The sequence below is a fragment of the Hemiscyllium ocellatum genome, chromosome 14 (assembly GCF_020745735.1).
Source record: "Hemiscyllium ocellatum isolate sHemOce1 chromosome 14, sHemOce1.pat.X.cur, whole genome shotgun sequence".
In the NCBI taxonomy this organism is placed as follows: domain Eukaryota; kingdom Metazoa; phylum Chordata; class Chondrichthyes; order Orectolobiformes; family Hemiscylliidae; genus Hemiscyllium; species Hemiscyllium ocellatum.
In genome coordinates, this window is record NC_083414.1 from 63,744,450 (window position 1) to 63,768,070 (window position 23,621).

Here is a 23,621-nt window from a genome sequence, read left to right on the forward strand (position 1 = left end):
CTTCATTTAAAACAAAAACCCACAAGCATTTATATTCGTAGCCTCACATCAAAGACTATATAACAGTGGGCGGCACGGTGGCACAGTGGTTAGCACTGCTGTCTCACAGCGCCTGAGACCCGGGTTCAATTCCCGACTCAGGCGACTGACTGTGTGGAGTTTGCATGTTCTCCCCGTGTCTGCGTGGGTTTCCTCCGGGTGCTCCGGTTTCCTCCCACAGTCCAAAGATGTGCAGGTCAGGTGAATTGGCCATGCTAAATTGCCGAGTAAAAAATGAGGTCTGCAGATGCTGGAGATCACAGCTGCAAATGTGTTGCTGGTCAAAGCACAGCAGGTTAGGCAGCATCTCAGGAATAGAGAATTCGACGTTTCGAGCATAAGCCCTTCATCAGGAATAAGAGAGAGAGAGCCAAGCAGGCTGAGATAAAAGGTAGGGAGGAGGGACTAGGGGGAGGGGCGATGGAGGTGGGATAGGTGGAAGGAGGTCCAGGTGAGGGTGATAGGCCGGAGTGGGGTGGGGGCGGAGAGGTCAGGAAGAGGATTGCAGGTTAGGAGGGCGGTGCTGAGTTGAGGGAACCGACTGAGACAAGGTGGGGGGAGGGGAAATGAGGAAGCTGGAGAAATCTGAATTCATACCTTGTGGTTGGAGGGTTCCCAGGCGGAAGATGAGGCGCTCCTCCTCCAGCCGTCGTGTAGTTGTGTTCTGCCGGTGGAGGAGTCCAAGGACCTGCATGTCCTCGGTGGAGTGGGAGGGGGAGTTAAAGTGTTGAGCCACGGGGTGATTGGGTTGGTTGGTTCGGGCGGCCCAGAGGTGTTCTCTGAAGCGTTCCGCAAGTAAGCGGCCTGTCTCACCAATATAGAGGAGGCCACATCGGGTGCAGCGGATGCAATAGATGATGTGTGTGGAGGTACAGGTGAACTTGTGGCGGATATGGAAGGATCCCTTGGGGCCTTGGAGGGAAGTGAGTGTGGAGGTGTGGGCGCAAGTTTTACATTTCCTGCGGTTGCAGGGGAAGGTGCCGGGGGTGGAGGTTGGGTTGGTGGGGGGTGTGGATCTGACAAGGGAGTCACGAAGGGAGTGGTCCTTGCGGAACGCTGATAGGGGAGGGGAGGGAAATATATCCTTGGTGGTGGGGTCCGTTTGGAGGTGGCGGAAATGGCGGCGGATAATACGTTGTATGCGCAGGTTGGTGGGGTGGTAGGTGAGAACCAGTGGGGTTCTGTCTTGGTGGCGGTTGGAGGAGCGGGGCTCAAGGGCGGAGGAGCGGGAAGTGGAGGAGATGCAGTGGAGGGCATCGTCGATCACGTCTGGGGGGAGTCTGCGGTCCTTGAAGAAGGAGGCCATCTGGGCTGTGCGGTGTTGGAATTGGTCCTCCTGGGAGCAGATGCGGCGGAGACGAAGGAATTGGGAATATGGGATGGCGTTTTTACAGGGGGCAGGGTGGGAGGAGGTGTAGTCCAGGTAGCTGTGGGAATTCTCTATTCCTGAGATGCTGCCTAACCTACTGTGCTTTGACCAGCAACACATTTGCAGCATGCTAAATTGCCCGTAGTGTTAGGTAAGGGGTAAATGTAGGGGTATGCGTGGTTGCACTTCGGCGGGTCGGTGCGGACTTGTTGGGCCGAAGGGCCTGTTTCCACACTGTAAGTAATCTAATCTAATGAAATGTTAATCATTCTGTGAATTGACCACCTACTACAGTAATGACAGATTTTAAAATTAGCAATACACAATACATATCCTGTATTGGAAGCCATCACGTTTGTGTTGATACAGTGAATAGAAAGCACTGATTGTGTTTTTTAAAGTATAGAATTATAAGGCCAGGGGATTTAACAGTCTTAACAGTTTCCTCGACATCTTAAGAACCCAATGCACTTAACAGTTGCAACAAATTTATACACTTAGCATCCTCAAAAGTGTTGGTGAATCTATCTAAAAAAATTCCTTGACTCTTCAAAGTGAAACCATACCACTCCAAAGAATCGCAATCTAGACTTTCCTCTGAAAAGTATAAAGTCTGTAACTCACGGAAACCTCACTAATGAAAACTAGCTTCATTTGAAGACATGCTGTTTGAGATCTGCAGCTGGCTCTATGAGGAATGTCCTCATGAACCATGGATTATCCCGTTCCTGCTCCAGCTGCACTTCTGAATACCAGGTTCAGGGGCAATATTGGCTAAGCTTCTCAGTCTTTGCAAACATTCAGGGTGAAGTACAAAATCTTCCCCCGGCATATTGGACTTGGAAATGCAGGCACCAGGGAGATGTTTCATTTAAATCGATCTGAATCCTCAGCTGAAACAGTGACGTAACTCAAGTAACAAAGGGAAACAGCCCTTAGTTAATTGCAGTTGGAATGTAAAGGTAACATTTGTCTCTCTCACTTTTTCCTTTTAGGGCAGATTGTTGATAATTACGGCTATGTGGCACCTCCCCCACCATGGGAAGTACCGGTTGACATTCCAAAAATGTTTGAGAAAAATAAAAAGAAGGTACAGGTGCCAAACACTGCATCTGTAAAGGTATGGCGACTCGATACAAAGGCTAGATATTGTTGATAGTGAATGTCCCGGCAAACAGAACCCCAAGGATTAAGCCAAGTTAAAGCTGATCTATACCGTGTAATGAAGAATGGATATGATGAGAACTATTTCCTAACACTCTAAGGGATCATAGCAACTAAGGCAAATGGTATTAATGGGCAACAACATGTTATTTTATAATGGCTGTGGACATAGTCTACAGGGGCTTGCTGGTTACAGAGGGAAGCATCATGACCATATGTTAATTAGCAATGGTTAAAAGAAAAACTTCTGACTGTGCTCTTTCTTCACCATTTAATTAAAACTTGTTGCTAAGTTTTGGGGAAACTTTGCTATGTTAACATCTGATTGGCCAGAGATGGGCCTTCCCTCAGTGTCCAAGAAAGAGAAATCCACCCCCCCCAAACACTTAAAAAAAAGCTGCTGAGTAATCAGAGGCTTGAAACATTCGATTGCCAGATATCCCCATAGGCCGAGGATCAGCAACAGATCCCAGGCAAATGAGACTACATTGAGGGTTAATAGGTGAAGGGAATGGTTGATTGCATGAGCATGGGATTGGCGCTTAGTGGGACCTCATTCACAATGCCAGGACCACTGAGTGGTTCATGTATGGAACAGATTTCCAGAGGAAGTGGTGGATGCAGGTACAGTTACAATGTTGAAAGACATGTAGGTAAGTACATGAATAAGAAATGTTTACAGGGTTATGGGCCAAGCACAGGCAGGTGGGACTATTTTAATTTCAGTTTGGCATGTTTTTATGCTCTTTGACTCTACGAGTGTAGTTAAATGAGCAATTTGCATGGGTCCCCACTTAAAAGTCTTTGTGTTTGGTGTAAGAGAGAGGCTAATGTCAGCAAGACCTCCTACTCATATATAACCGGGGGCAGAGGGAGGAAGATGGTGTAGCCACCCAGCTGGTACCTTCCCATCCCCAAACTCCCCTCAGAGGGAGGACAAAGAATCCCACAATGAGAACCAGCAGCTGTACAGTAATAGGACTGGCATCAGAGCATACCAGATAGGGGAACAGTGATTATGCTAGAGCCATTCGATCAAGTCACGAGATCTAGGAGGAAGTAGAAATTCAAACCTAGAGTGAAGAGAACGTGTGCCTAAATTAAGGTGGACAAAGTCAGAGTCACATGACATCAGTTTATAGTCCGACAGGTTTATTTGAAATCACTAGTTTTTGGAACACTGCTCCTTATTAGATGAAGCAGAGGAAAGTGCATAGACACATATTTTATATGCAGAGGGATAATAGCAAGATAATTGCAGGTAATTAAGAGTGTAAAAGGGTTAGTGCCAGTAGTGTGCATGGAGTGTCAACAGACTGAATAGCAAGACTTTGCAAGTGATCAAAAATGTCAACAGTGTGAGTAAAATGTCAGCAGGTGAATAGTAAGTGAAGGGATGACCTATGATCAGATTAGCACTGTGGTGGCACAGTGGTTAGCACTGTTGCCTCACAGCACCAGAAACCTGGGTTCAATTCCCACCTCAGGCAACTGACTACGTGGAGTTTGCACATTCTCCCTGTGGTTACATGGGTTTGCTCTGGTTTCCTCCCACAGTCCAAAAATGTGTAGGTTAGGTGAATTGGCCATGCTAAATTGTCCGTAGTGTTAGGTGAGGGGTAAATGTAGGGGTCTGGGTGGGTTGCTCTTTGGAGGGTCTGTGTGGACTTGTTGGGCCGAAGGGCCTGTTTCCACACTGTAATTAATCTAATCTAATCTAATTAAGGCAAGTTCCATACCCATGAGGACACAGTGATATTGAGTTCATGTCACACTACATGTAATTCCACCATACAAATTTCCATAAAATCTTCCTTAATGTTCTATTTTGACACCATAACCTTGATAAGTTGTTAATAGTTAACTACCTTATTCAGTTTGTACAGTTTTGGAATTATTTACTACTTTAGTTAGACCCTCATCATGTGACTCTTCTACCTATCATGTTATTCCAGCCATTTGGTTTGTCTCTAGCACCATCCTTTTTTTTTTGTTTTTTTTTGTAATTATCCTTCTGCCTTAATTAATCGGATCATTTGTCATTCCTTCACTTGCTATTCAGCTGTTGACACTTACACTGTTTGACATTTTTGGTCACCTGCAAAGACTTGTTATTCAGCCTGTTGACAGTCCACTCACACCACTTGTATTTATCTTTTGACACTTTTAACTACCTGGAATTATGTGGCCATTATCTCTCTGCATATAAATTCTGTGCCTGTGTGCTTCCCTCTATGTCACCTGACAAAGGAGCAGTGCTTCAAAAGTTTGTAATTTCAAATATACCTGTTAGACTAGAGCCTGAAGTCGTGCAACTTCTGACATTGCCCACTCGAGCCCAACACCGGGACCTCCACAACATAAATCAAGATGTAAACAAACAGTTCATGCAGGAAACCGTATGGGTTCCAGTAGCACTATTTTGTGAGATTAAATGGTGTTGGACCCCCAACCATAAAGCTAATCAGTAGCAATCCTGCTCATTTCCTATAATTTTAGAATTCCTCTTTTAATTGTGCTCTTTTCTGTAGGGCACCCTGAGGGATGTGAATGATGGGGAAGGGATATTTACTCATTCCCAGTGTGAAGCATGTCTGCATTGTAACCAACAGCCAATAAGTCCCTTGACGCTGGTACATTTCAGCACCAGAGGAACACTTCTTTATAATCAATGTGGCTCATTTCCACTTCAGCTAAAAGTCTACCTCTAATGAGATGTCCAATTTAGTGCAAAGTTAAGACAGTTATGTGGCAAAGGTCTGAACTCACAACAAGACCTAAGTTACTATCCATTAGATCTCCGAGACAGAAGATTTTCATCTGATTTTTGTCACAAAAGTTCAGGCTAAATATAAACTCAGTCAAAAGCCATTATGTAGCTCACTTTATTACCCACACCTGAGATGCCTATGTAAACCATTGATACTGTTGTAAAAGGGACAATGGAAATCATATTGGTCTCCCTCCTGTCAGACAAATGTTGTGAAACTTGAAAGGGTTCAGAAAAGATTTACAAGGATGTTGCCAGGGTTGGAGGATTTGAGCTACAGGCTGGGGCTGTTTCCCTTGGAGCGTCAGAGGCTGAGGGGTGACCTTATAGAGATTTATAAAATCATGAGGGGCATGGATAGGGTAAATAGATAAAGTATTTTCCCTGGGGTGGGTGAGTCCAGAACTAGAGGGCATGGGTTTAAGGTGAGAGGGAAAAAATTTTAAAGAAACCTAAGAGGCAACTTTTTCACTGAGAGGGTGTGTGTATGGAAATGGCTGCCAGAGGAAGTGTTGGAGGCTGGTACAATTACAACATTTAAAAGGCATCTGGATAGGTATATGAAATAGGAAGGACTTAGAGCGTTTGGGCCAAATGCTGGTAAATGGGACTAGATTAGGTTAGGACATCAGTTTGACGTGGATGAGTTGGACTAAAGGTTCTGTTTCTGTACTGTACATCTCTAAGACTCTATGTCTCTATATTGAATGCCATATTGGACCAATCCAGCACATATAATTTATACTTTGAGAAAACATGCAGCCCTTTGTATCTTCATCCCCAATGTTCCATTTGATATCTCCCTCAATTGTCAATCCATGTAGTCCTGTTGGGTGCACTCCTGCAGGCGGTAGTACCAATATTTCACAGTGCAGCCTGAGAATCACATCCCAACTGAACAGTGGGCATATAATTCAGACCACACATCTTTGGGTGATGAAAGGAGGGTTGAAGAGAGTGATGAAAAGATCCTCTCCTGCCTAGCTTCCATTTTAAAAGTTTCAGCAAAAATCTAATATGTGGAGATCTGGAAGACAATGTTCACTTTTGTTTGAATATGATTTATTTCAGGGATGCCACAGATGCATGAGCTTGGGTAAAATACAGTGCACTAAGTGTTTTCAAACAGGACGGGTAAGTAAATGAATAAAAATTTGCATTTATATCACACCTTTAATAATCTTGAAACTTCCCAACTGAGTGATATTTTGAAGTATTATCTTTCGGCAAATATGGCAGCTGATCCATGCCCAGTAAGGTGCCCCCGATGTCAATGACCAGTTAAATTCCTTTGGAGATCTGGGTTAGTGCTGGTTTAGATCTGGGAGTCATTTATGGCATAGAAGGAGATAATTCGGTCCAGCAAGTTGCCTTTGCTCTCTTTAAAGCAATCCAATCAGTCCCATTCTCCCATTCTCTCCCTGAGGATTTGCAAGTTCATTTTCTTCAAAAAGCCATCCAACGTCCTTTTGAAACCACCCATCACTTCAACATTCTCCAACCTTGTGACTGCAAGTTCTAAGTCATTACAACTTGGCATTTAAAAGGAAGTTCTTCATCACATTACAGCAGCCACTACCCCATCCACTACCTAACCCCTACCACCCTTTTTCCAATCCAAAGCCTTATACTTGTGTCCCCTGATTCTTGTACCATTAGCCAATGGGGATGGAAAGCAGCTAATGAGTCTTTCCTTGTCAACATTATCCAAATCTTGTCCACATCAAATCTCATCTTCTCATTTTCTTCAAAGAAAATAAACTCAGTCTCTCTGACCTAATTTTGTACTTCAAGGACAGAGGAATTGTTGTTGAGAGTGACACTGAGACAACTCCACATCTCTTACTTGAATATTGTCATGAGAACAAAATTGGCTATCTTGAAAGATGAGCAGAGCATCAATTTAACATTTCATCCAAAAGATGTTACTTCCAATAGTGGAGCATTCTCCCAAAACAGCACTCATATGTCAATGAAATTGTGTTCAAAATCTGTAGTGGACTTAGAATATAGCACTATCAATCTCAGCAATGAGCATGAATGAATTGCTCCTTGTATTTCCAGGTGCATATATTACCAAAGCCTGCACTGCAGTCTGCAATTTTACTGCATTTCAAAATGACAAACTGCACGTGTGTACTTTTGAACAAAAATGTGCCTCTGATTCTGAACATCAAATGAAGGCAAGATTGGATTATAGTATAACTCACAGCAAACACTGTCAAAATTTGTCAATGCAGACTGGCCAATGTGACGGAGGGTGCCTGGTATCTCAAGTCATGCCAGATTTTCTTTCTCTTTCTCTCCACACCACAGATGTTGTCAGACTTGCAGAGTTTCTCACAAATTCTTTGTGATTGTGCCTGGCATCTCTTTGCTGTGTATTCCAACAACAGCTAGCATTTTCAGTGTTAATGGAGTGGGAACATCCTTAAATGGGCCTGCTAGTCTTATTGTCCTATTCTAAAGTATGTAGATGCACACTTGAAAAAATCATAAAATTTAGGGCTATGAGCCAAAAAAGTAGATTTAGTCAAGACAGGTCAGCATAGACGCGATGGTTTGAATGGCCTGTTCTATGACTCGACAAGTATTCCCTGTGAATGTCCAAAGCGTTTGGCTCTTATAGGTGATAGGTCCCTTTTACTTTAATTAGGAAAATTAAACCTAATGCGATAAAAACTACAATTAGGGACCCTACTTTCGGAACTGATGATGGTAATGAGGCACAGCAAGGGCAAATTTTGAACGACCTTTCTGGCTATCAATGGACATTCTCCACAATCACGACTCTCCATTCCTGGCAAATGTTGCATGTTATTTTCCTTTGCCAAATCTGACAATCTGAGTGACAATAGCTGCACAGTGGCCTGCAACTTAACCAAGCTGATCTACACAAGTGCATAACCTTGCAAGAACAATGAGTAGGCAAATGCTCGCTCTGTCACCGTGTAGTCCCAATGGAACCCATCGAATGGAGGGAGAATGTGAGGTGACAAGGTTTAGTCTTCGCCTAGACCTAGAGTAGACTTCCTTTTTTAAAAATATATTTTTATTGAAAAAGAAATGTTTTTTGGATATTACAACAAATACAAAACAAGACAATACAAAGAAATCCATTAATTACATAAATAAATAATAATTAATAACTAACTAACTAAAAAATCATGACAGTAATAATAATAATAATAATAATACAGCTCAACAAAACAAAGTAATAGCTCTTGACCATTGAGAGCATAAATTTATACATATTTATGTGTTCCCAGTTCCTCCACTCCAGATACTAAATTCATTAAACAAGATTATCATGGCTGTATAAAAGCCCTTATTAGTATGGCAGACAAATCTGTACCCAAGTAGTCCAAAAAGGGCCGCTTATAAAATTCTCAGTTTTATGGTGCACCTTACTGTAAGAAAATCCAAAGGGATGTGTTCCATGACTAGCTTACGCCAGCCCGACTGTCCCAGGGGGTTTTCAGACACCCACCCTAACAGAATGTTCTTTCTTGCACAAAAGGTGAGGACGCTGAATAGCTTTTTTTTCTGTGCGTGTCTAATGTAAATGGATTAACAAGGCCACAAAGGGGAGATACTAGGTCCATCTCTGTCCCCAAGACTCTCTATTTCACCCACCACAGCGCTCCAGTATGCTTGCAGCCTGTGGCAGGAACAGAGACAATGAGTGAGCGTACCCATAACTCATCGTGCATTTAGGACACATCGGCGATACTCCCACTTTAAATTTTGAAAGGCGGCCTGGAACCAAGTGGCCCCTGTGGAGAATTTTCAATTACAAGGCAAATTGAGATCCTTTTTGCACTTCCCCAGATATCCTCCCATACTTCAGAAGAGATTTCAATGTCCAGCTCCTTCTCTCATACTTTACAGAGCCATTTGGCCTCATCCGAGGGACCCTCTCCCAACTGGTGATGGACATTGCTGACAGAGGGTGTGTTCTCAGCACCCTCTTCTCCGTATAAGGTCTATAAGAATCAGTTAGAAGTGTGGTCCCTTCTTGAACGAAATTTCTAATTTGAAAAAAACAGGAAAGGTCCCTGTTGGGCAACTCGCATTTCTGAAGCAACTGGTCAAAAGACATCAGTACATCCCCCTCGAATAAGTCACCCAGGCAACATGTACCCCTAGCTGCCCATAGTTTAAACTCCAAGTCCATCATCTCCGGCTGAAAACCCAGCACACCAACTATGGGTGTCAAAAATGATGTTTTGGTAATATTGCCCTCACTCTGTTGCATTGCCCTTCATGCTTTAACAGTATTAATAACTATTGGGCTATGGTAATATTCCTTAACTATCCTCATTTTGTCTAAGAACAGCAAGTTAATAAGGGGGCATCTTACCTGAGATGCTTCAATGTCCAACCGTAGTGAGTGAGGACACCCCTCCTCTCCACCCCGGGACCACTCATTCACGTAAGATAGCAACAAGATTAATTCATAGTTTTTGATATCAAGGGGCCCACGCCTCCCAGTCTGTGGGGTAACCGCAGTTTAGTCGGTTTAATAAGGAGTCACTTGCAATCCCAGATAGAGGAACTAAACCAGCCATTCAGTCTTCTAACTGTTTGCTTAGTAAAAAGCAGAGGAAGCATTCACATAGGATACAGCAGAGGGGGGAGAATGTTCATAGATTTCCTTCTTAACCAGGGTCTTTCACACATCAATCCACAAGTGCAATTAGGATGTTAATTTTGTGAAATATATTCAAGTAACACTGAGTCATTTTGCCATCACAGGTTAAATGCTGGATTTGTCATGGAAAAGGCTTTCGATTTGGAGGTGAGGACAGATGTAACCATTGTATGGGCAGTGGAATGGAAAGGTAAGGATGTAGCATCGTGGTCTTAAAACGTAAAAGCCAGACTAAAAACAGAGCCAGTTGTTATTTTTGTGTTAACGATGTCTAATTGTAAGCATGGAGTGAAAAATAACCAGGCGATTCACTTTTAACTCTTATTGGTAAGAATGGATAGAAATTGTGTACATTTTGTTTCTGGAAGTAAATGTCTGTCAAAAGGTCCTGGGCCCAACCACCTTCAGCTGCTTCATCATTGATTTTCCCTTTATCATAAGGTCTGAAATGGAATTGTTCACTGATGACTGCACAATGATCAGTACCACTCATGAAGCACACTTTGCCCCTATGCAGCAAGATCTTGTCAACAAATGGGCAAATTAATGTCAAGTAATATTAGTAACATGCAATGGCAAGCTCAAATAAGAGATAATTTAATGATTTCCACTTGATACTCAAGGCGTTACCATCTCTGAATCAACTTGGACGTTACCGTTGACCAGAAACTGATCTGTACTAGTTATAGAAATGCAGTAGCTACAAGAACCGGCCAGAGACTAGGAATTCTATGGGAACTCACTTCCTATCTCCCAAAGCCTGCCCATCATTTACAAGGCACAAGTCAAGAGTGTGATGGATACTCTCCATTTGCCTGGATGGGTATAACTCCAACAACACTCAAAAAGCCTGACACCATTCAGGACAAAGCAGTCTGCTTCTTTGGCACTCCGTTCTCCACTTTCAATGTTCACTCTCTTCACCACTGATGCACAGTGGCAGCAGTATGTACCATCTACAACATGCACTATAGCAATTTACAAAGGCTCCTTTGTCAGCACCTTCCAGACCCACAACCACGCCCACCTAGAAGTACAAAGGTAGCATCACTAGCAAGTTCCCCTCCAAGTCACAGATCACCCGGAACTGAAATTACATCACCATTCCTTCAATGTTGCTGAATCAATATCCTGGAAGTCGGTTTGTAATAGCATCTATATCCTGGGCTGCAGCAATTTCAAAAAATGTTGTTTCAAGAAAAGATTCTTTGACGTATTTAAGAGTGGTATCTTGATGCAGTCGATTAATCTAGTTGAAAAAGAGTTCAGCAATAAAAGTGAGTATTTCAAACTGCAGTACAAACTGTCACATTTTAGTAATAAAATAACTGAGCAGAGGCAGGAATCCCGTCACCAATCACCCTTTCTTTACATTAAGGCCAGCTAACTCAGAGAAGGTCCCTGAACTGAGGAGATTCTGAATCCCTTGTTTATATATATTTTTTCTTTTTTTCTTTCTTCTTTATTTTTCTCTTAGTTATATGTTTTTTTCTTTTTCTACTCATCTGGTTTTTTTAATTATTATTTTTAATCCTCTATTTATATTGGTCAGCCAAGACTTCCTGACTGGCCCATGTTAAACAATCAATGAGATCCACTTGGTTCCAATCACTACATGCAACCTGACTACGTCACTGAAAATGATTGAATGAATCATACACAACTGTTTTCCAGTTCAGCTGGGATGCAGTATTCAATTACTTTATTTTTGTTTTAAAGAATAAATATCTAACCTTCCAAAACTGAATGTTGGAACCATAAGCTGCCAGTTTGTTGTGAATGGGATTATCCACCTCTTTAATCATTAGAACTCTCCAGAGTTGGTAAACAATAAGAGGTTTACTGAAAACTACGTACTCAGATCTCTGTGTTTGTGGGAGAAGATGTTCCAGATATTAACCCTTTCTGGTATCAGTTGTGCCCAATTGTAGGATTTCTGAAAGCCTGCAAACAGGTACAATTAGCAGAATGCCCCAAATACTGGTGATGGTGATGAGGTACATTGCAGGTTTTGTAAGCGTGGCCTGATTCTAATGCAATGTTATTAAACTAATGGACAATCTTGGGAAAATGAGAACTATATCAAACACAATTTGTGCTGAAAATTTTACAATCTCTCACAACAGTTGAGTTGATATTCGGCAATTTATCCCATAACAACAGTGCTGTTGAGTCAGAAATCTGGCATATATATGATGATTTTAAATTTATCTTTAGATGTAAACACTGCTCTGGATATGGCTGTCAGATGTGCAATGTGTGCCATGGCCAAGGAAGGTTGTTTTTCTACATTCAGTTGACAGTAAAATGGTAAGTTCTGTTTCTTACGTATGTACTAACATCTGAAATAGGAGCTTTAGTCAGTCATTCGGCATCTCAAGCTTGTTCTACCATTCAGTAAGATCATGGCTGATCTTTTTCTGTTTCAAATTCCACATTTTCATCTGCCTTGTTCAGCTTTAAAAATATTCAATAATCCAGTTCCTACCACCTATTGACATGAAGAATTACAAAGTCACACAAACCACTGAGAGAAAAAATTTCTTCATATCTCTATCCTCGACATTTTCCTAATCAACCTGTTCAGACATGCTGTTATACGCCTCTGGCATATGTGAGACTTGAACCTGGCTTAAAGGGAGAGACACTATCACTGTAGCAGAAGAGCCCTTTCTCATCTGTAGCATGAAAGGGAAACCCTAATTTAAGCCAGTGTCCCCTCGTTCTGGGCTAACCACACAGAAGGACACATCCTTTCCTCGTCAAGTTGATTGTCAATAACTTTCAGGATCCTTTATTCTCTAATCGTCACCCCCTCACTCTTTTATTCACCAGCGGAAACAAGCCCAGTCTAGCTAACCTTTCCCTGTAAGACAACCCACTCATTCCACATGTCAATCTAGTGAACCTCCTCTGAACCATCTCCAATAATCTACGTTCTTCTTTAAAATAAACAGACCAAAACTGCACACAGCGTTCGAGATACGTCCCTGTAAAACTGTTGCAAAAATATTGTCACTTTTATGTTCAGTACCTCTCATAATAAACTACAGCATCTCATTAGCTTTCTTGATTACATGCTGTACCTGTATACTAACATTTTGTGACTTGTGTACCAGGACATGTAGAACCATTTGCACCTTGTACGACTGCAGTCTTTTTCCATTCAAGTCATTTTTTATTATTATTTGCACCAAAGTAACCAATCACACATTTTCCATGGAATACAATGTCTGCCCGATTTTGTCCACTCTTTCAACTTATCTTCCCCACCAAAATACGTGAGCATAATCCTCAATGAACATTTTGCATCCGTCCTCAAAATGGAAAAGGACACTACAGGTATAGGAAATGCTGGAAGAAGTTAATAGAGAGATGAGGTACTAGTGGGTTTAGCAGCCTTCCAGTGAATAAATCCCAGGCCAGAGATGTTTGAGATGGATCTCAGGCTGTTGACGGAGACAAGGGAGGAGATCTCAGAGGCCCTGGCAGTAATTTTTCAAATCCCCTCTGGTCATAGGTAAGGTACCACAGGATTGGAGGACTGCTGAGGTTGTCTCATTATTTATAAAGGGAGGAAGCGATAGACCAGGATATTACAGGCCAGACAGTCCAATGTCAGTGGTGGGGAGATTAGAGTCATAGAGACAGAGAGATGTACAGCACGGAAACAGACCCTTCCATCCAACTCATCCATGTCAACCCAATATCCTAACCTAATCTAGTCCCAGCTGCCAGCACCTGGCCCATATCCCTCCAAACCCTTCCTATTCATATACCCATCCAAATGCCTTTTAAATGTTGTAATTGTACCAGCCTTCACCACATTCTCCGGCAGTTCATCCCATACATGTACCACTCTCTGAATGAAAACATTGCCCTTAGATCCCTTTTATATCTTTCCCCTCTCACCCTAAACCTATGCCCTCTAGTTCTGGACTCCCCAACCATAGGGAAAAGACCTTGTCTATTTACTCTACCATGTCCCTCATGATTTTATAAACCTCTAAAAGGTCACTCCTTAGCCTCCGATGCTCCAAGGAAAACAGCCTCAGCTTTATCAGCCTCCCCTTATAGCTCAAATCCTCAAATTCTGGCAACATCCTTGTAAATATTTTCTGAACCCTTTCAGATTTCACAACATTCTTCTGATAGAAAGGAGACCAGAACTGTACACAGTATTCCAAAAGTGGCCTAACCAATGTCCTGTACAACTGCAACATGACCTCCCAACTCCTGTACTCAATACTCTGACCAATAAAGGAAAGCATACCAAACGCCTTCTTCACTATCCTATCTACCTGCGACTCCACTTTCAAGGAGCTATGAACGTGCACTCCAAGGTCACTTTGTTCAGCAACACTCGCTAGGGCCTTACCATTAAGTATCTAAGTCCTGCTAAGATTTGCTTTCCCAAAATGCAGCACCTTGCAGTTATCTAAATTAAATTTCATCAAGATCCTGTTAGACTCTGAGATAACCTTCTACACCTCCAATTTTGGTGTCATCTGCAAACTTACTAACTATACCTCCTATGTTCCCATCCAAATCATTTATATAAATTCTGAAAGTTACTGGACCCAGCACTGATCCTTGTGGCACTCCATCGGTCACTGGCCTCCAGTCTGAAAAGCAACCCTCCACCACCATCCTCCATCTTCTACCTTCGAGCCTGGACAGAATTCTGAGGGATAGAATATGTCAGCACTAGGATAGGCACAGATTAATCAGGGTTGTCAGCATGGACTTGATAAAGGAAAGTCATGTTTGACAAAGCTGATCAAATATTTTTGGAAGTAACCAGAAGTGATGATCAGAGAAATGCATTTGATACAAACAAAGCTTCTGATGTGGTTTGTCATGACAGACTGGTTAAGAAAGTGACCTCATGGAATCCAAGGCAAAGTCACAAGTTGAATTAAAATTAGTTGAGAGACAGGAAGCAGAAAGTAATTTTACAGGGACACTTCTGTACCTGGAAGTTGTTTCCAGTGGGGTTCCACAGGGCTTGGTGCTGGCACCTTGCTGTTTATGGTGCAGGTTAATAACATGGATTTAAATGTAGGGGTATGATCAAGAATTGTGCAAATTTGAAAACTGGTAGGGTGAGGAGGACAGCCTTAAACTGCAGAAAGAGATCAACAGACTGGTCAGCTGGGGAAGCAGCGGCAAATGGAATTCAACTTTGAAAAATGTGAGGTGATGCAATTAGGGAGGGCTAACACCATGAGAGATTACATTATGAACGGTAGGGTCATGGAAAGAACTGAAGATCAGAGAGATTTTGTTGTGCATATCCACAGATCCCTGAAGGTAGCAGGGCAGGTAGAGAAGGCAGTTAAGAAGAGATAGGATACTTACCTTTATTAGCATACAAGAGCGGGGAGATTATGCTGGAACTGTATAAAATGCTAGTTAGTGCACAATTGGGGTACTGTATGCAGTTCTGGTCAGCACATTGTAGGTAAGTATGTGATTGCAGTAGAGATGGTGCAGATGAGATTTGCAAGGGTATTGTGTGGACTGGATGCTCTGGCTATGAGGAACGATTGGATAGGCTGGGATTGTTTTCCTTGGAGCAGTGAGGGTTGATTGTGGACCTTATAGAGGTGCATAACATTATGAGAGGTATAGATAGAGATGCAGAGGAAAGCACTTTTTCTGTTAATAGAAGGGTCAACAACCAAGGTGACATAGGTTTCAGGTAAGGGGTAGAAGATTAAGAGGTGATATGAGGAGAAATATTTTCACGTAAGGTTGGTGAGAGTCTGCACTTCACTTTCTGGAATGCTGAGGTCAAGTCAGAAACTCTTGTAACGTTTAAGCACTAGTTAGACATTCACTTGCACTGTCTTCCCTTCCAGAGCTATGGGCCGAGAGCTGGAAAATGGCATTAGTAGAGTCATTAGATATTTGTTGACTGGCACGGGCATGATGGACCGAATGGTCTCCTTTTGAGCTATGTGCACCTATAGATCCAATTATATTTATCTACAAACTCCTTACAACTCTTTCACAACATACTCTCCTGCCCTTATCTACATCATGATGTGGAGGTGCCAGTGTTGGACTGGGATGGACAGAATTAAAAATCACACAACACTAGGTTATAGTCCAATAGGTTTACTCAGAAGTACTAGCTTTCAGAACGCTGCTCCTTCATCAGGTAGCTATTGGGACAGGATCATAAGACACAGAAATTACTGCAAAAGATCATAGTGTCATTACAACTGATAGGATTTAGTGAACAAACCTAGATTGCTGTTAAATCTTTCATCTTTTAGAATATGTTGCAGATTTCGGTTCGTTAATATGTAAATTCCAGAACTTCTTTTGAGTCACATTCCTGAGATAACTTAAGGTTTTATAATTAAAGGTGACATCTCAGCTCAGACAATGCATCAAAGGTGTGAGGTTAGAGTCTGTCTGTATTCCAATCTTGGGTCAGACTGGTTCTATTTTCAATGTAGGAATTTGTAAAATGTCACATGGATTGACTGGCTACAGTTTGTGTGCTTACACACAGACTCTTACATACTCACAGTCACGCAGACCCTCTCTCATACACACACTCTCTCTCAGATACAAACACACACACACCCCACACTTACACCCATCACACTCATGCACACATTCCATCAAATACACACACACACTCCCACTCTCTCCTTCTCTCCCGTGCACACACAGACTTTCACTCTCTCTCTCCCTCACATGCATGCACACACATATCTAGATCTGTGGGGTGCATTTGCACAATTCTACTTTGTTCAAAAAGCACACAATCTGTAGGCAGTCAATCCATGTGACATTTTATAAATTCCTACTTTGGAAATAGAATCATGTGACTCAAGATTGGAAGACAGACAGACTCTAACCTCACACCCTTAATGCATTGCCTAAGCTGAAATGTCACCTTTGTTTCTAAATTTTTAAGTTATCTCAGAAATGTGACTCGAAAGAAGTTCTGGGATTTACATATTAATGAATTGAAACCTGCAACACATTCTAAAAGATGAAAGACTTAACAGCAATCTAGGTTTGTTCAAATTATCGCATCAGTTGTAATGACACTATGATCTTTTGCTATAAATTCTGTGTCCTATGATCCTGCCCCACTAGCTACCTGACAAAGGAGCAGCGTTCTGAAAGCTATTACTTCCAAATAAACCCATTGAACTATAACCTGGTGTTATATGATTTTTAATTCTATTTAGATTGTCTGTGAACTTAGCTACCACTGCTCTCATGTAAGGATTTGATGTAAATTGTAAAAGGTTGAAGTTACAATGCAGAGCCCTGTGGGACTTCACTCAGTAGATCCTGTCAATCTTGAAAGACCATTGATGCACACTTGCCAGCCAGCCAATGCATGCTTGCAATAGAGACCTTGATCACATTTCAATTCTCATAGTGTCTCCATCTCTGCATCTGTTCTGATGATATCACCTTCCATATTTTGCAACACAATTGAAACATGTTTGATTCTGCAACTAAAATTGTATAGAAAGGCAGAAATTTAATTAAAACAAAACAAAGTTTATCAAGGAACCAACTGAAATGCACTTCAGATTTTGAACAAGGAAACATAAGAGCAAGAGACGTTTTGAATGCACAACTGAAGGGATGTCCTTGTTCTCCACTTCTTAAACAGGGAAAACCACATATTTGAACAAATTATTGATCTGCAGTGTGGATTACCTATCAATCTCCTCAGCAAAGTCACTGGACACCAGCTCTTCAGTGACCAACAGATTCAGGTAAGGTATTAAATAGCCATGAGAATCAAAGGCTTGTTCATTTGAAAATCGGGCCCATCTTGTCAGAAGTGAACCCTTCACTGCCATTTAAGATCAGAGCTGAATCAATCTTGCATGTCCTGACCAGTTTCATATGTGATGGAACTAAAGATAACTGCCAAAGGTGAGTTGTCAAATTATTTTTGTGAAACCTGGAACAGGATAGATGCTTGATCAGAGCTCACAAAAATAATTTGGGTGACTGTCAAGCTGTGACTCCATCCTGTCCTCGGACTTTCCATGACTGCAACTGGTTAGGGGCCTACAGCAGGCTTGGCAAATTTAGAGGGAAGGCCTTCTTTGCAGATGGTCAACTGATCACCCAAAGGTCTGAAACAAAACCCCACTCCTTCCCATCCTCCCTCTCTCCCCGCCCAATCTACTGAGCCACCTTGGTTTATTGCAAATTCTTCTTGTATAGATCATTAAATTGTAGAGAGTGTGGGTTGCAGGTTTCCTCTTGATATAACCAATAAATCACTTTCAGAAGTCATTTTGCCAAAACTCCGGGGCATAAATGGTTTGTCTAACCTTTTGCAACTGTGCCTAAGTCATACTGTACATTCTGCAACTGAATATTTACAATATAGCTCTCCTTATTTTCACATTTCCTCCTTACTTCCTAGGTGCATCCAATAATGACCTTTCCAGATCCTAGGATTAACCAGATGTCACAACAGGGGATCCAGCAACATTGGACTCAGTTTGGCAAAATCTCACGCATAATCCAACAGGTGAGGAGCAAAGCCGTGGCTGTTCGAAATAGGAACAGTCATTGCCAGATAAAGTTAGTTAATCTATTCCATGATTTTGTCAGAAGTGAACTCTTGTTTGGGTAAGCGAAAAGGAAATAAACAATTTGTGCTCGTCTCCATTCTTTGCTGCAGACAATGCAGTAGGTTTTCTTGTGCAGTATAGAGCTCACTGTTCTGCCCATGCATACACCACCCATCACACATTTATGAGTGACCACAAAAATGGCTAAATGGTGGCCAATGCTTCCTGTAAGCTATGCAAGCGAAGAGCAGCAGGGGGACGGAGCTGTGTGGGGAATGAATGTAAGCAACATTTCCTCTAAGATGCACAGCTCTAAGGCACCATGTTGTGCAGTGAATTGGCAGTATACAGTAAAGAGATAAGAGGGAACTTTGGTAGTGACATGACAATGTGATGAGAGAAAGAGTACTTTTACATGTGATAATATTGTTACCAAACTACCTGAGATGTGGCGGGGCTGGTGTTGGACTGGGGTGGACAAAATTTTTAAAAATTATCTAATGAAGGAGCAGCTCTGCAAAAGCTAGTGCTTCCCAATTAACCTGTTGGACCATAAGCTAGTGTTGTGTGATTTTTAACTTAAACTACTTGAATACTGACAAATCTTTGGCAAAACTACTTTCATTCATTTGGAGATAATAGGATTTATTACTTTATAACAACAGGTAAAACAAAATATACAACAGACACCTTGCTGATATTTAATGAATAATGAAATTAATTAAATTATTAATAAATTAATATGGGGAGGCAGTGACATGGTATTAATGTCTCTGACTAGTAATCCAGAACCCCAGGCTGATGTTCTGTGGATAAGGATTGAAATCCCACCATGCTAGATGATAACATTTGAATTCAACAAAAATCTGGAACTTAAAAACTAGCCAGTTGTAACCCAATTTTCGGAAAGTCCCAGCTGGTTCACTAATGTCCGTTAGGGGAGGAAATTCCTGACTTGACCCAATCTGGCCTACATGTGACTCCAGACCCACAGTAGTATGGTTGACTCTTAACTGCCCTCTGGACAATAAATGCTGGCGTAGCTAGTGACACCCACATTCCATCAGTGAATTTTGTTAAAAATTAAAGCCCTATCTATGATGAACTATTCCCCACTGGCCTGGATGGGTGCAGTTCCAACAACAATCAAGAAGCTTGACACCATTCAGGACAAAGCAGCCCGCTTAATTTGCTCCTTTATATCTATAGGGAGACAGGATGCCAACTCATGGAAAGTTTCAGGGAACTTCTCTGGGACACACATACATCAAACAACCCCCCCCCCCCCCCTGTAGCTGAAGACTTCAACATCCCTCCCGCTCCCCAAAGAACTTGCAAATCCTTGGCCTCCTCCATCACCAAATCCAAGCCACCCGACAACTGGAGGAAGAACGCCTCATCATCTGCCTTGGGACCCTTCAACCATACAGCATCAACATTGACTTCACTAGTTTCCAAATCTCCCTTCCCCCACCTCATCCCATTTCCAACTTTCCAAATTGCACCACCCTGTTGACCTGTCCTACCTGTCAATCTTCCTTCCCATCTATCCACTTGATTCTTCCCACCAACCTATCACAATTACCACCCACCTGCAATCACCTATCGCCTTCCCAGCTCGCTCACCCCAAGCCCCACCCACAGCCCCACCCCCTATTTACCTCTCAGCCCCCTTCCCCCACTACATTCCTGATGAAAGGCTTTTGCCAAAAATGTCAAGTCTCCTGTTCCTTGACTGCTGCCTGACTGGCTGTGCTTTTCCAGACCACACTTTTTGACCCTCAACCACTACTTTCAATACAGTATTAATTTCAGTGCAATAATTCACCCAGGCTCCTGAGACAGCAACTTCTATATTCACAACCTCTGGCATCAAGAAGGACAAGAGCACACACCCTATCGCTTTCTCTTTCTCTCTCTTTCACACACACACACTCAAACACTCTCTCCCACACACACCACTCTCTCTCGCTTCCACACACATGCACTCTCTTTCACACACACACACACACACACACACACACACATTCTCTTGCTGTCAAACATAAACACTCTCCTACATTTTCCATCATAAAATCTCTGGAATGTGTTCATGAACAGCAAACCCTGCTGTTCTTTCAGTGCCCCGTACCACCCTTCAGCTGAGGAATGCTGAGAAATGCTGACTTGAAGTGTTTCTCCGGCCATTCTGTACAAGGTCAGTGAATGCGTTGCCAAGCATAGATCAAACCTGTGACCTTACTGCTCAGTGTGCTTCACTCGGACATGATTTACATTTAACCACTGGCACATTGAGAAGGCACAGAGCAGTTTCCTCACTGACACCTTTTATAAGACTGCTACCTGGGCTGTCAGAGGTTCTTGATGACTCCTAGCTGTCACTGTGACTTTCACCATTCACTTGAATTCAGTCTGGCCTTCCATTAACTGCTTCAATATCAATCTCCATGGGATTGTAGAATGGTTACAGCACAGGAGGCAGCCAGTTGCTTCCTTGTGTCCTTGCTGGCAAGAACAGTTCAGGTAGTCCTATGAATTCTCCCGACTTTGTAACATAAATCGGCAATTGTTTTTCTTTCAGATGAATATTCAGTTCCCTTTTCATGGGTACAATTGGGTTAGCCTCTATGTCAGGCTACTGCATTCCAGAATCCATCACCACCCACTGGACAAAATACTTGCATTTAGTTACATGTTCCCATCCCACTATTGCTCTGAAAGACTTTTTTTCCTCTCTTTGACAGCGCCACATGGTTGAACTCATCCCTGTTGTCCAAGTGCATTTCCAATGGAAAAGAAAAGATCACAGCTACTTTGTGTATGGCATTGAAAACAAGGTTTATGCTCCAGAATATCCTGGCAAGAATTGTGCAATTATGTGAAGTGCCTTATGCATCAATTCCTTTTTCTATTTACTGCAAACTCTTTCAATGTTTCAAATAAACTTGTATCTCCGGAAAGAGTTAAGTATATATATTAATGGGATGATTAACAAAAGAGATGATATGTACATGTATAAACATATATATATATAAACATATATATGAAGCACCTACATATTCTAAAGAACTCAGAATCATGAATCCATACAGTTTGAAAGCAGGTCATTCAGCCCATCAAGTATACACTGACCTCTGAAGAGCATCCAACCCAGACCCACCCCCGCTACCCATGTATTTCCCATGGGTAACCCACCCAACCTCCACATCCCTGGACATTATGGGACAATTTAACATAACCAATCAACCTAACTTGCACATCTTCAGATTGTGGGAGGAAGCCCACACAGATGCGGGGAGATTTTGCAAAATGCACACAGACTAGGCTAGAATCGAACCCACATCCCGAGCACTGTGATTCAGCCACCTTGCTGCAAGAAGCAAATTGAGTTGTCTTAAACTTTGGTGCACAGTGTCTGGCTATATGAAAGTTAATTTGAAATTTTATCTGCACAGGTTAGTCAGCTATTAATGGTAACACTGATTGGCATTTCATTTCAGTCTGCCGTCAATGGAATTAAGTGGCCAATGTTGGGCCTTCTGTAGGATTTCAGAAAGCAGGGGTATAAATCCTGAAGCCCGACCTGAACTGCCAACCAATAAGAACCCAGGTCCCTTAATTGAAGGACAACCTTCATCAGATGACACACGTGTCTGCTGTTGGTTGAACATAAGTGGGAATGGCACCATTATTGGCCTATAGACAGGAAGGTTGACTACAAGTCTTTCCCCCTTGCCTCCACCCTCAACCCTTACTCCCCACCCATACAGCAGTGGGAGGGGCGAACGTTAAATTCCACCCACTGTTTACAAACAGACAAACCAAAAAGAATTATTACTGTATAACCTCAATGAAATGGATGACTAAAGATGTAGGCCATTCTAAATTGCACATAGTATCCAGGGATGTGCAGGCTAGGTGGATTAGCCATGGGAAATGCAGGATAGGGTTGGAGGGAGTGGTCGTGGTGGTATGGTCTGTGGAGAATCGGTGGGCCTACTTCCACATTGTAGCGATTCTATTCTATGATTCTATGAAATTCTATCCAATTTTGTGCAATGGGATAATCTTTGTGGAATTCAATTCCACTATGTCTATTCGATTCTACAATTTATTTACCTCTTCATATTGTAACAATATTAAAAGTGATGGGTGCGATGTCACTCCCAAGCTATTTATGTGTCTTTGTGCTAAATCTATTTCTTCCATTAAGATAAGTTACAATTTTCACATAACATGGAATATTTTTCATTTATCTAGTAAGTTTTCATTTTTGTTTGCTAATTTTTGGCTCAATGGTGCAATTGGTTGAAATTCATTTAACTGCATCCACTGGCTCTTACACCTAGTATATAGGATTTATTCTGTCTACCACAGATGAGGTGTGAAGTTAAAACCGCACAGGTAGATGAATTTAAATCCTTTTACAAGGGAAGGTTTTATTCTAGTACAGTTAGGATCGAGAGAAAATTGGATTGGAAAGATTGACTTTGGTGACATGAGTTGTCAAGACTGAAGAACTTTGTTCTTGCTCATTGTACACTGTAGGGATTAAAAGATCGTCATCAGATCTAGTTTCAGTCACATTCCATGAAGGTCACGTCAAAGTCAAGAGAGCAGTTTGTAGGAGGAGGAAGGGCAGTCATACTTATTATGGGTCAGATCGGACACATGCCTCGATTGTTAACATTTCTGATTGTATCCTAATAAAATGGCAAAGAATGTTTATATTTTTCACAAGAGACTTAAACCACTTTAAGACATCCAAAACACTGTTGTCCAATATGCCATCTAGTATTAAAACAATTCAATTAAGGGTATATTCCATGTAAAATAACTGCTGGCTTACAGTTTAAGGTTGGAGTTGCTACTTCAAAGACATTATGGTTTAGTAAATAATTAATAGATGTTCTAAACAAACCAACTATTAATCTTATCTGTATCTTGATATTTTGTCTTGGAGTAAAGTCTATCACAGTCTATTAAATAAATAAATTTTGCTTAACCTTCTATAACTCCTGTGTAATAGAGCTCACCCCAAGGGGATTG

General features: G+C 41.9%; 1 protein-coding gene across 1 annotated transcript in view; it reads left to right on the forward strand.

The window, feature by feature from the left end:
• Window positions 1-22,746, forward strand: part of LOC132822395 (protein SSUH2 homolog) — a 62,723-nt gene extending 39,977 nt beyond the window's left edge. Inside the window, exons 6-12 of the mRNA XM_060835744.1 lie at window positions 2,404-2,528; window positions 6,414-6,476; window positions 10,101-10,186; window positions 12,214-12,306; window positions 17,651-17,756; window positions 18,422-18,529; window positions 21,317-22,746. Coding sequence (XP_060691727.1) covers window positions 2,404-2,528; window positions 6,414-6,476; window positions 10,101-10,186; window positions 12,214-12,306; window positions 17,651-17,756; window positions 18,422-18,529; window positions 21,317-21,454 — 719 coding nt within the window. The 3' untranslated portion in view covers window positions 21,455-22,746. The remainder of the gene's footprint in view (window positions 1-2,403; window positions 2,529-6,413; window positions 6,477-10,100; window positions 10,187-12,213; window positions 12,307-17,650; window positions 17,757-18,421; window positions 18,530-21,316) is intronic.
• The last annotated feature ends 875 nt before the right edge of the window (window positions 22,747-23,621 follow it).